Source organism: Furipterus horrens, unplaced genomic scaffold (genome assembly GCF_987537825.1).
Source record: "Furipterus horrens unplaced genomic scaffold, mFurHor1.1.pri manual_scaffold_11, whole genome shotgun sequence".
Classification (NCBI taxonomy): Eukaryota; Metazoa; Chordata; class Mammalia; order Chiroptera; family Furipteridae; genus Furipterus; species Furipterus horrens.
Window position 1 is genome coordinate 66,920,430 of NW_028327181.1, and position 13,941 is coordinate 66,934,370.

The 13,941-nt window shown below is 41.6% G+C and overlaps 1 protein-coding gene across 1 annotated transcript in view; it reads left to right on the forward strand.

The window, feature by feature from the left end:
• The window catches only part of LOC149998108 (unconventional myosin-Id-like), a 167,731-nt gene that overhangs the window by 96,923 nt on the left and 56,867 nt on the right, over positions 1–13,941 (forward strand). Inside the window, exons 11-13 of the mRNA XM_090290753.1 lie at positions 3,068–3,238; positions 6,731–6,801; positions 10,000–10,074. Coding sequence (XP_090146879.1) covers positions 3,068–3,238; positions 6,731–6,801; positions 10,000–10,074 — 317 coding nt within the window. The remainder of the gene's footprint in view (positions 1–3,067; positions 3,239–6,730; positions 6,802–9,999; positions 10,075–13,941) is intronic.

The window sequence follows — 13,941 nt, forward strand, 5'->3', positions numbered from 1 at the left end:
TCGCAGGGTACCAAATCTGGACTGTAGTGGGGCAGAGCGACCTGGGTGATTTGATGTTTTGCCAAAAAGCTCTGCAAGAGACGTGATGCATGTGTGGGCACATTGTTGTGATGAAGCTGCCAGTCACCAGTTGCCCACAGCTCCGGCCTTCTGAACCATCCATAGTTTCCACAGAGATGTTCAAGCTTAACACAGAATTTGATGCATATTCATTGCTCTACTCACTCATTTTGAATGCAGTGGCCACACAGTGCAATGCTTACCCAATGGCATCTACAGCCCCCACTGACTAGTACAGTGAAGTCGTCATTGTTCATGAATGCGTATTCCAGGCCGCTTTCTGTGGCTGTCAGTTTGCATCGATGTCACCCAAACCATTATTGTTATGTTAACAATGGCTGGACTTTTTCCAGACAGATCTTGTTGTATATGCAGTTTTCTTGGAATGAATATGTTGTATAATATAATACACAATTATAACTGAGGCATAGATTTTTCTAGCAAATTTAATCATAAAACTTGTTATTCAGATGTGATTCAGAGATACTGGTCAGAAATATCCTTTAATAATCAGAGTATCAAATTCCACAGACATAGTTGATAAATGGAAAAGTCAACAATTGCAATAGGCTGTTTCAGACATCTGAAAAAAGAATAAAAGCACTAAACATGCAAAAATTTTAGCAAAACAAACCAAGATGTATGTGTCCTAGAGGGAACGGAAGGCTAACTCCAAGGTAACAGTTACTGCTCCCCCCAAATTAGAATCACTGTTCTGAGCAAGTATTTCTTTGAAAACTTTAGTATTCTGAACACAGTAATTAATTCTTTTTCTTAATGGAAATTTTGAATATATAAGAGCAGAGATCATAATGTAATAAACTCAGTCTACCCATCACAGCTATCAGTGGATTGCCAGTCTTGTGTCATCTGTACCCACCCCCACCCCCAGATCGTTTTGACCCAGATCTCCAACTGTGACGTGACAGTAATGTGATGTATTTCATCTGTAAATATTTCAGTGTGTTTCTCTAGAAGTTAAACACTTTTACAAGAACCATAACCACAATACCATTATCACACCTAAAAAGTTAACAGTAATTCCTTAATAAAATATCCAGTCAGTTTTCACACTTTACATTTCTTATTTATCTTAGAGGGTTTTTGTTTTGTTTTGTTTTGTTTTTACAGTGTGTTTGAATTTGGATCCACATGAGGTTCCTGTGCTATGAATGGTTGATAGGTCTCTCACGTATCTATAGATTTTCTCCTCTGTGTCTGTCTTGTCTGTCTGTCTGTCTGTCTTTCCTTATAATCTTTTGTTAAAAAGAATGGGTCATTTGTTCTGTGGTGTTTCCCATAGTCTGTATTTTCCTAATCAGATTCCTGAGGTGTCATCAAATATGTTTCTCTGGTTTGTTTGTTTGTCCTTGGTTGTTAGATATAGAGTATTGGCTGGTTTCAGGACCAGTGTTTTTCTGCCAGTGGTGTGTGAACTTTGACCAGAAGGCTCATATGCCTGGTTGTCTAATTGATTCAGTTTCAGAAGCTTTGGTGCTGTGGTTTGCAGGACATTTTTAGCTGTTGAGAACTTGACTGTCAGACACAAAGCTGCTTGATTTGGAGTAGGCCAGGGAGGTCCAAAGCCCATCCCATCACATCTCAGCTTGCCCCCTGGATCCCCTCAGAAACGTCCTGGAGATGCCATGAGTGCTGAAAGAAACTGGTGTGGAAACCACTACTTTTAGCAACATAAAAGTTATGAACTAAGTGAATCCCTTTTGGTTTATATAACTGGAATTTTAGGGAACTTACTTCCTTTGTCCCTGGGACGAAAGACTTAGTCTCTAATATCCATGGTCCCGAAGTCTAAAATTTCAGCTATTAATTTATATAGAGTTCTAGCTTTTTGAGTATTTTAAGGATATTTTTCCAAAGATGGAAATAACTTTTCTCCCTAATTAGAAATGTAATAAATGCCACAGTGAAGGTAAATATGTAGACCAGGACTTCTCTATCTCTGTACTACTGACATTTCAGACCAGGTAAATCTTTGCTGTGAACCTGTTCTGTGCTTCGCAGGATATTGAGCAACATCCCACTGGATGCCAGGAAGAATTTGCTAGTCATGACCATTAAAAATGTCAGCAGACATTGCCAAATGTCCCCTGGGGGTGTAAGGCACCCTCTGTTGAGAACAAACCAAGAAAGTTAAAAAAGAAAGTAAAAGCCGACCAGTTTGAGATTTTCAGTCCATAGAATACAGAAGAGAACTTGGAAGACTAGGAACGGAACTGAAAACCCCAGACAAATAACTAGCATGAGTCCTTGATTTTAAATAGCACAGAGCAGGAATGCATGAGATACTTTGTCTATTATGAGTTTATAGATCTTATGAAGGTAATAGGGACAACTCTCAGCTTAGGGGCCTCCTAAATGAGATGGGACACATTAACACACAAGATGAAAATGTACAATAAGAAGCTGCCCATCTTCAAATGAACTGCAGCTCTCCTGAGCCAGGCTCGTGTGTGTTCTGCGTCTGGCAGTGTCCCGCAGGACATCAGAATAAACAGGCGTCGGAGCGCATTTTTGTATAGACCTTGTGTATATTGAAGTTGCCAGAAAGCCAGAGGTTATTCATAACTTTATTCACCTCATGGAAGTAAATGAAAAATGTATTCTTATCTCTTATCAATTCTTACATCTCATAATTAAAATTTTTATGATATACCCTGGGAAAGCATCAAAACTCTATTACACCCTTATATCCTTGTTAACTTTGGGAAACTGGAGGAGATTTGGATTTTAGTCTAGGCCTGTAAAACTGAACATGCAAGTTCTGCATCATACCTTCACTTCACATTATATATCAATTATACCTTGAAGGGTACTGGTAGGTATTTAGTAGAATCTGGGTCTTGTGGTTACTGGCGAACAGGCTGGGGACTGAGACAGAAGGAGGCGGGCAGGTGCAGGCTGAAGCCCGATGCGTGCCGAGGCACTGTCATTTCGTGGGCCCGGGTCTCTGCTCCCTTGGGCATTGCTTCTTTGCTGTGGCCTGCAGATTGACTACTTCAACAACCAGATCATCGTGGACCTCGTGGAGCAGCAGCACAAAGGGATCATCGCAATCCTCGACGACGCCTGCATGAATGTCGGCAAGGTCACCGACGAAATGTTCCTTGAAGCGCTTAACAGTAAACTGGGCAAACACGGGCATTTTTCCAGCCGGAAGGTAACATATGTAATGAGATCTTCCTCTCATTTTCATCCATAAGCTTCTCCTCATCATTTGACAGATCTTGGTGACTTTATATGTTAAGTTACAGGAGGGTCCACTCAACTGAGAAAGAAAGGCCATGAACATTCATTCAGTGAGTTACTGCCGTGGGTAAATTCTGCCTTCTCTGGTTTATAGGATGACAAAATCGACAAAACTCATAATATCCAGGAGAGGGAGCTCCAGGCTGCTCAACTGACTGTAAATAGGAAAAATGAACAAGATTCTTTAAAAAGCATGATGTCATTTATAACCAATAGGTACACAGTCCTTGTTCACATGCTAGAATTTTGCTCCTGCATCTGATAATTCTGGCACTGAAAATAGCTTTCGTCCTTGACTTTTTACTGTAGTCCTCAGTTATAAAATGTAGTACATGTGCTTTGCCAGACAGTGTGACTTTCTTAAAAACAGAGAAATTCTAGCTGTAATTCTAGTTGTGACAATGAGTTTCCTTCAAATACCTGGGTATTCTCTAACTTCCCTATTTTTCGCATTCTAAACACGTTGTCAACAGATCACATTTCTGAATAGCTGATGGCACTTGTGGTTATCAGAACCTTTGTGCCGTGCCTCGCATGTAGTATGCTATTAACATTTGTCCTAGGAGGGGTACGCCATTGTCCCCAAGTGTTTCTTACAAATACAGGCTGGTCCAGCAACCATAAGCTGAAGGTAGAACAGTTCCCATACTTCTTCACTTCCATGAAAAAGGGACAGACATTTTTGCTCCTCCATAATTCCATGCAAATCTGTGATGCCCTGCCATTTTCAGCACAAATAAATCTATTCTCTAACTTTGTCCCCTTTGAAATTATGTAATCATAATGGGAAGATTCCACAATTAATTAGATAAAGCACAACCACCAGATATAAATCACTTGCTAATATTTATTTTAGGACAGTTTGTTTCTAAAATATTCTCCTTCGTCTGTTGCTGAGAGTTGACTTGTAGCTCTGCTACAAGTTGGCTTTCAGATACTGCAGTCTAATCTTGGACCTTAGGGTTCTGGTGAGTTATTTCCTTTCATTATTCCCCATTTTAATGCAAATACTTCCTAAGTGCCTCACATTCTTCAAGTACAATCCTGGATGCTGGAGACAGCAGTAGAAGTTAGAAGCAACCTAAATAATTTAGAATGATGCTTTTAGAGATGGCATGATTACATGGGCAGATGTCCTGTTTTTGAGGGATAGGTTAAAAATGTCCTTTGTAATCACAGTTCAGGTTTTGGAGACTCGCCTAGAATTGTGCCTGCCAGATGATAGACAATCAGTGTTTGTCACATTTGGATTGAATTGGTCACCATCGTACCAAATAAATCTTACAGAATATTGAATTTTAAATTATAACATGCAAGGCTCATTTAAATAAATAAATGCAACTCTCACATGAGAAATCACCTCATTTTGATATGTTTCACCTTGGCCATTTATATACCTGAATTAAATTTGTCAACCAAGTATTTTGAAATACAATCTCATTCTCAAGGTAGCAACTGTGCATAATACATTTAAGTAGTTGCTGCTGATTTTATAGGAGATATTGAACAGTAATTAATCTGTAGAAATGGGGTTTTCTTTCTTCTTTTTTTTTTTTTTTTTTTTTAATATGGGAGCCCAAATTTTGCTGACTCTCAGAGCAGGCGGCTGCTTCCTCCAGCATCACCCCCGAGACAAGCACTCAGATGGGAGATTTTAAAGTGTTTTCTTTCCTGGGAGTTTTGCCTAATGAAGGAAAGACATGAAATAACCAAGCTGTCAGGATATTTTCAGCGCTATGAATCTTTCTGTTAAGTTATGCTATTATTCTGTATTTTAAGCCAGGTCTTACCATTTGCTACTGGTAATTGATTAGCTAGAGTATTGGCATGTTAAATAAGAGGTTTCTGGCTTGTAACATTTATTTAGGCACTAAATTGTTTCTATGCTTTAAGCTATGAAGAGGCAGGAAAATGATCTAATGAACCATAAAATTACTATTTAAAGAATTATTAACATACAAAATTAAATGATAAATGCATAACTATTATTATCTTTTAAAATATAGAGCTTACCACCTTCTGTGTTCAGAGCAGTTAAGACTTTGCAGTATCCAAATGTAAGACTATTTAATTAGTATAGACATCTCTTGGGTCCTTCTCCTTTGAGGGTTTTATAAATAAATAGGTTTTATAAAAATGGTTAATAAGAGAAGAAAAGAGAATTCAAATATTTTGGAGAACGCTCTGTATGTTATTTGATCTCCGTAGTTTGTTTAACCTCAAAACAATTCTCTGAGATGTGATTATTAAAGGGGACAGAGCAAGTAGATGGCAGAGCCAAGAGCTGAACCTTGGAAGTCTGACTTCTAATTTCCTGTCTGACTCTATTCACTTGTTGGGTAAATAGACTAATTATTCCTCCAACGATCTAGATACTGGCATAGATCCCACCGTCCTGGTTAGGATTATTTGTTATCGAACACTACAGCCTAGGTGGTTTTTGTGCAGAACTGCACTCCATGTTTTATGGAGTCTTAGGCATCTGCCTTAGATCCTACAGGCTCTCAAGGGGTCCTTCTCAGGGCAGACAAGGTTTAGATGCTACTGTGACAAGGAAAATTGCAGAAAGTTTGGAGACCACCAGGGCTGTATAAAAACTGTCTTCCTCCTCAGTGAGAAAGAGCTTCAGAAGGTTGACCTCTATGAAATGACAGACCTGAACTGGAGTCCCAGCTTAGCGAAAGGCAGGTGAGCCAGGCTATTGTGTGCACAGGAAGCACAGGCATTGCATTCAGACCCAATAATCCCCCCCAGAGCTACCACTCACTAGTTACGTGACCTTCTGCCAATTGCCTAACCTCTTCGAGCCTTAGTTTCCCTGTGTGAACAAGAGAGCTCGTAATATTTACTTCAACTATCCATTGTGAGGATTGACTGAGATGTATGTTCCCCAGGCAGCAAGCCTGAGCTCGGTGTGGCCCTCCGTAGGTGGACATGGAGAAAGAAACCGGTAGGCAGCAGCCAAGGGGAAGGTGTCACAGACGCTGGAGGTCCGTTCCCTCGCAGGGACCCAGACTGCTTTCTCCTTCTGGCTCTCCCACCCCCTACACACTGCCCTTCTCTCCATCCAGCTAGAGCGAGGGGAAAGGAGAGTGCAGAGGAGGCTCACCCCTTCTGACCAGCTTTGCCCTGGAACAGCCCCCTCTCTCTTCCACTCTCCTTCCGTGGCCAGAACTTGGTCGCTTGGCCACACTCAGCTGCAGGGCTGCTGTGTGAGTTTCTGGTGAACGCTCACAGTCTTTACCACGCAAGCAAAATATTTAAATCAAGCCCCCGACAGTGTGATTTCAGTCATGACGACAGCATGATTTGTAACATTTTTTCATCTTATATGGAATTGGAATGTATTTTTAGGAAAGTGAAAATGGCTGTTTCCAAAATAATCTCCTTCTTGATTTCTCAGCTCTGTGCCTCAGACAAAATCCTGGAATTTGATCGAGATTTCCGAATTCGACATTACGCGGGGGATGTAGTGTGAGTATCTTACTTTGGTACCTCATGTGACAGTTTGCATGCAACCTCACTTCAGAAAGTATAACCAGAGAAGAATATAAGTTCTTTCCTATTCATTTTATATACCTCTTTTAATCTTTCACTTTTAAAAAGAAGTTGGCATCATTTCATTCATTCCTTGCTTTTCAAGCATTTGTTGAGCACATACTACGTGGCCATGCACGGTTCCTGGCATAGTCGGCAGTCAGTCAAAGTCAACTAAGGGATAAACACATCAGGGAACCATGTTAAGAGCTGGAATGGAACAGTAAATGAGAGGGGCCTTTCCCTGAAGAAGCTAACAGTTTAGTAGAGGATATAAGCAGATACATGATAAGTCACTATAAAGAAGAATGAATGGAAGGGTTAAACTAGAGGTGAAAACACTGAGGAGTAATAATTAACCGAGATGGGCAGTATAGAGAAGTCTTGCTGGAGGAACTGATACCCAAGTTGAGTCCTAAAAGTAGAAGAGGAGGGAGAAGAGAAGGTGTTCCAAGCAGGAGGGATGGCAGACACACAGGCCTGAGATGAGAGTCATCGCTGTATGGGAAGAACTGCAAATAATTGGGTAACTATAAGCAAAAACCAGATTTGCCATATTATTTTTCAAATATGACTTGAAAAGTGAAATTTGCATGAGCCATATTTTCTGATTATAATAAAAGTAGAAATTGATAAGAAAATATAACTAAAAATTATAACTATCGTAGTGTTTTAGTCTCCTAGAGCTGCTGTAAGAAATTACCTTAAATTGATGGCTTAAAGCAAGAAAAATTGATGCTTTCACAGCTTAGGTGGCCAGAAGTTTTAAATCTAGGTGACAGCAAGACCACACTCTGAAGGCTCTGGAGAAGAGCCTTTTCTAGCTTTTCTGGCAGCTGCAGCCACTCCTTGGCTTGTGGCCCCATCACTCCAGTCTCTGCCTCTGCGGTCACATTGCCTCCTCCTCCTCTTGGGAGTGTTAAATCTCCTCTTCCTTTATCCCAAAACTACACTTGTGATGGCATTTAGAGCCTACCTGGGTAATGCAGTACAAGCTTCTCCTCTCATGACCCTTCATACAATCACATCTTTCACCAGATAAGGTTAACATTCATAGGTAATGGGAATTTTATGTGGATGCTTTTCAAGAGGGCGTTTTTCAGCCTGCTATACTTAGTATGCTTTGACTGTCCACCGGACACTGCTCCTTGTCTTATTGTTTAAAGAGCCCTCTTATTCCTTCTTCCTATTTTTTCTACATTAGGAATTCTGTTCATATTCATAAAACCCATTATAAGAAGAGATGAAACATAACAAAAAAGCAAATGATGATCTCTAAATGCTGAAAAGACATTTGGAGAGATTTTAATAGCTGTTCCTGATTTAAATTAAAACTCTAATATCATAAAATAATATGGCTCAAAATTATCACCCCGTCTGTCCAACGAGCCATTAGTGCTGGTATGGCACCATTTCCCACTTTTGCTGGTCGTGCTCCCAGGTTCCAGAATACTGGTGAGGGAAGACCCAGCATTGCAAAGATACCTCCCACTAAAAACCCAGGCCTCACTTACAGGGTCCTTTCATCCAGCTCAAAATGGCAGAGCCGGACAGAGGCCACCTAGGCCAGCCCTTTTGCTTTACAGTTGCTGAAACTTACACGGAGTGTATGAAACTCATGCCCAAGGCCACACAGCATGTTTATGAAGAGCTGAGACAACAACTAGGTTCCCAACTCCCAGAATTCTAGCCGACCTCTTTGAGTGTATTCAGTGCCTCAGACTTCCCCTTCTCTCCTTAAGCCCTCCAATCCTTTTCTAGATTTCTATTGGGCATCTTCTATGTGCACAGTACTTTATAAAGTATGGTCCCTGCCCACAGAGAGCCGTCCATGTCAGATGCATACATGCTTCCATGGCTGTGTGTGTGTTTGTCTCTGCACATAAATCTGTAGATCATCTGTATAAATAATTACACACATACATATACACACATTTGCATACATACATTGATACAATAAAAGGTGGTTTAAATAATTGCCGTATGAATTGTTGTCAGAATTCAGAATAAGGAAATGACTTAAGACTTCTAGCTGTATGATAAACCCAGAAAGGCTGATGCTGCCTTGAGTCCTTGGATGCTAGGAATTATTTTTATAGGAACAAGTGAGAAGAGTGCTAAAAATAGCAACTAGCCCCTTTTGACAGGAGAGAATCCTTTTTTGTAGCATAGACAAGTAGAAATGCCTGGAAAAAATAGATTGGAATCAAATCATAATGAATCTTAACGGCCAAAAATAAGGACTTTGAAGTTTGAATTTTATGGATTAGACAATAGATTGAGTCAGGTGACTTCAAGGGTTTGCTCAAAAATGACTCGAAGGTATTAAGAAGAAGACCTAGGGTAAGGGAGGCAAGGACATAATTTTAGACTAGTGACCTTAAAGTGCCCGTGGGCAGCACAGCCTGAAGGACTGCCTTGTAGAATTAAATATGTAAGGCTGAGGCATCGGCCAGGGGTCGGAGTGAGACCCCATGCTGGTCACTGCAGCAGAGCAGCTCCCACTCGTTCCCTCCCTTCTCACCAACCGCTGGGTTTCAAGACCTTACTCATCTCCCTCCCTCCAAACCGTGAACGCTGGCCTTGTTTTCTCTCAAGAATGCTGTGCATGGCCCTGCTTCATTCCTTCCTCATTCCCTTCCCATGTGTGATCTGCCCTCCTGTCTCTCCTCTGCTTACCCAGCTCTTACCGTCCTCTGCAGTTCTCCTTGGGTTCTTTTACCCGACCCCGAGCACCTGAGCAAACCTTAGGCAAGCCACTTGACCTCCCTGCAGATGAGACTGTTAGTTCCTGTATGTCGCTGTTTTGCTTTTATCTTAGGAATGCTGGATGGTAAATACAGCTGTCTGTATTTTAGAAGTCATCTTCTTGAGGTAAGCAGTTAAACGAGTAGAAAATGATCTTACCCATAATAATGGTAATGATGTTTGCTCTCCTTTTAAGGAATAGAAATAATATCCCCTCTATTTCAAAGGTAAATTTGAGATTCCTTAACACAGAACATGAAGAACAGAATCAGCCTTATAGATTGATTGCATAATTAATAGTGGAAGGGCATGTAGATTTCTAGAAAAGCTTAAATGTGGTTCTTGCTTGTTAAGTAATGCACATTTTTCTGTTTTTTCTTCTATTAGCTATTCTGTCGTTGGTTTTATTGACAAAAATAAAGACACTTTATTTCAAGATTTCAAGCGCCTCATGTATAACAGGTAGGATTAAATTTTATTATCTTTATAGTAAACTCTGACCATATTGCACAGTATAGATGCACATGATTATCCTTATGTGACAATATTAAGATTTTCTGGTAAATTTTCTAGTTCTGCTTGATCACCCTTAATGAATAAGATTTACTTTATGATTATAAGAACTATAAATATAGGACAGGGACCTGCTATTAATATGATTTTCCTTGATCTCCCTTGGGTTGCCTCGGTTTCTGTTTACTGTTGCCGTCTTTCTGGCACCCCCTACCAGTGTGCTCAGGAGTCGCCAGCTAGGCCACTGGCGAAGGGAGGGTGTCCGATAACCTCTGGCCCAGCTGGAACCTTTACTCACTCAGGCTCGCACTGCAGTGTCTTTGCCTCCGACTGAGAGAACCCTCTAACATCAGAGTGGCATCTCTCATCAATGATGATAGATCCTGAGTGGACAGAATCTTCTCACAGTCCAAGAAAATGTGAAAAAGCTATGGCAAAATAAAACAAAGCAAAGCATTGAAAGTTCAAACTCAGCATGATACTTTGGAGAGAAGGCCCATGAAGAAAAAAGGATTCTTAGCCAGCTGCTTCTTTTGAATTAGAGAACTGTCGTCACTCATTCTCAGGTCTTCTCAGTCAGCTGGTCAGTAGATCATCAAAAAATATTGCGCGCCTCTGGGCCACGCGTCCTTCCATGCTGTGGGCTACAGCTGTGGAAAAATCGGAGACGAAGTCCCTGCCTTCCTGCGTGTTATAGTCTAGTGGCGGTGAGAGCCCATAAACAAGAAAACAACGAACTTTCAGTTCGTGACAAGTGCGGTGGGGAAAAAGAAAGTAGATAGAAGATTAAAGGGTGCGGGCAAGGAAGGGCAGGGTGGTCAGAAAGGGCTTCTTAAAAGAGGTGGCATTGGAGCAGAGACCTGAATGAGGGGAGGTAGCGGGCCATGAGCAGCGAGGGGACGAGCGCTTCAGGGAGAGAGAGCTGCTGGTGCCCGGGCGCTGTACTGAGCATGAGTCTGCGAGTGCTGAAGACAGCAAGGTCATTGTGGCTTTAAAGGAGAGAGGTGGAGAGAGTGATAAGGAAGAATTTAGAGAGGTCAGCAGGGCCTGGGTTGTGAAGAGTCTGTGAGGCAAAGTAAGGAGGAAGTGTGGAGGAAGCCGTTGGAATTAATGATACAGTGTGGTTTATATGTTGGAGAAATCGCTAGGGCCACTTTGTGAAGTACGTGGTGTTAAGGGCACGAGTAGACGGGGGAGGCCAGTAGGAGGCCGGCCGAGTCATCCCCGCCAAGCCCTGGATGGTCGTGGCAGAGACGATGAAAAGCAGGCACAGTGGATGGTGTCCGGTAAAAAGAGCCAACAGGATTTGCTGATGGATAGGACGTGTGATGTGAGAGAAAACAGAAATCAAAGACAGGGTCTGAGCAGTGGGCAAGGGATGCTTGTGGGGAAGACAACGGGGGGAGCTAACTTGGGGGGCAAGGAAACCAAGAGTTTTGTTTTGGGTCGTTTATGCCAGAGGTACATATTGGACGTCCAGTTGAAAATGTCAAACAGGCAGTTGCATGTATGCATCTGGAGCTCGGAGTAAAGGTGGGAGTAGAAAGATAAATTCATTGATGGTATGTAATGCTGTAAGACTGGGTGAGATTTGGAGTGAATATAGATTTCAAAATAAAAGAGAGAAGAGGTCAAAAGAAGAATCCCTGACACACTCCAACATTTAGAGTAAAGAAAGAAAGGAGGAAGTAGCAAAGGAAATTGAAAGCGCGCCAGTGAGGTAGGAAGAAAACCTGGAATCTGGTGTCACAGAGGCCAAGCCAAGAAAAAATGCTTCAAGAAGAAAAAATGATAAACTGTCAAAAATTCATCCAAAGCAGAGTGATGTGAGGACCAAGATTAACCATTGGATTTGCTAACATGAAGGTCAGTGGGACTCTGGAGCACCCTGGTCTCAGTAGAGTTGTGAAGACTAATGTGTGGTTGAAGTGGGCTCAAGGGACCCCAGGAAATTAGAATGTGGGGACATTGTGTTTAAACAATTCTTTCAAGAAGTTTTGCCATAAATTGGTTCATCTGTGTGGATGCCACCAAGAATGATGATGGAGCTGTCATCACTAGAAAGTAGTTAGAGAGAGCCCTGGCCAGGTGGCTCAGCTTGGTTGGAGCATCGTCCTATACACCAGAAGGTTGTGGGTTCGATTCCCAGTCAGGGCACATATCTAGGTTACAGGTTCAATCCTTGGTCAGGGCTTGTAAGATAGACCACCGATCAATGTTTCTCTCTGTCTGTCTCACTCTCCCTGCCTCTTTCTCTCTCTCTCTAAAATAAGTAAACATATCCTTAGGTGAGGATTAAAAGAAAACAGAGAGAAAGTTACAGAGACATTGAATGGGAGAAGGAATCCACATAAGAGCTGGTTGTGGTGGAAAGGGACTTCCAGAAGGGAGTTTCAGAGGGACAAATGACAGAGTCTGGCATTGCTCTGTGTTGAAATGTCAAAAACCCAAGTTGGAAAAATGGCCTTTGTTGGCCAGTGGCAATGTCAGGGTTTGTTGCTAGGGGAAGAAGACAGACACGCCATGTACCAAGAGACTGCGCCTGGTGACATTTGTTACCTTTGTGAATGTGTCATGGCCCAGAGGGTCAGCTCACTGAGAACAGCCTCACCTTCCAGTGGTGGATTCATGTGACCCCAAGCTCACAGGACAAATGGAGATGCAAAGCAGCCTGTGGACTGATTTCCAGAGAAAAATCTAACAGTCATATGGAGCGGAACACTTGCATTGGTATGACAAGCTATGCACTCCTATGGGAAACTAGGAAAGTCAAGTAGCAGTGAGAATTCTAGTTTATTAATTGACAGTGAAAAATATTACCCATAAAATCCAAAATGCTTAATTGCTTGGTAAGCATGGAATCAGAACTAAGGAACCTAGATAAATCCAATAATTAAATGCATCAAGCTAAGATGAATTCACTTCAAAAACAGGGATGATCTTGCCAAAGGTGTAAAAAGATTAGAACTCCGCTGACTCTAATGTACTGTATTTATCTCCATAATGGGAAAGGCCTTGCCAGTGGGGTAGGAAGACTTACAATTGTTTGGGCTAAAACCATCCTCCTAGATGGTGTTTGGTTGGGCTCCCTTTACCTTTGGACACTTCAATGTCTTCATGGCTAAATACCCTCCCACATTTCTTTAAAATTTTATTTATTTATTTTTAGAGAGAGGGGAAGGGAGGGAGAAAGAGAGGGAGAGAAACATCAATGTGTGGTTGCCTCTTGCACACCCCCAACTGGGGACCTGGACTGCCACCCAGGCAGGGGCCCTAACCAGGAACCGGACTGGTGACTATTTGGTTCACAGTGCAGTGCTCATTCCACTGAACCACACTAGTCCCAGGACACCTCCCAAATTTCAGTCCTTTCTTTCTTTGTATGTATTTAAAGAGTAATCCTTGGCTCTCTAGTTCTGTAAACCTTCAGAGTATACATACATGTTGGTGTGAGTGTGTGTGTATGTCAATGAAAGGAGGAAGAAAGCAAGCAGGTGGCAGGCCAGGTACACAGACTTCATTCACCAACATTGCCTTGTTAGGCAGCTAAGTCCTGCCGTATCTGTTATACATCCTGGGTTTTGGGATAACTGAGTTTCCCTTTCAAGGAAAGGGTTCCTTTATTTTATCTATCTATTTTTTGAGCTATCAGTAGCAGTGCTTTTATTTTATTTTTTAATTTTATTTTTCAATTACAGTTTACACTCAATATTATTTTTTATTGTTTCATGTGTACAGCATAGTGGTTAGATAATCATATACTTTACCAAGTGTTTCCCTGATATTTCCAGTACCCACCTAGCACCATGCATAGTG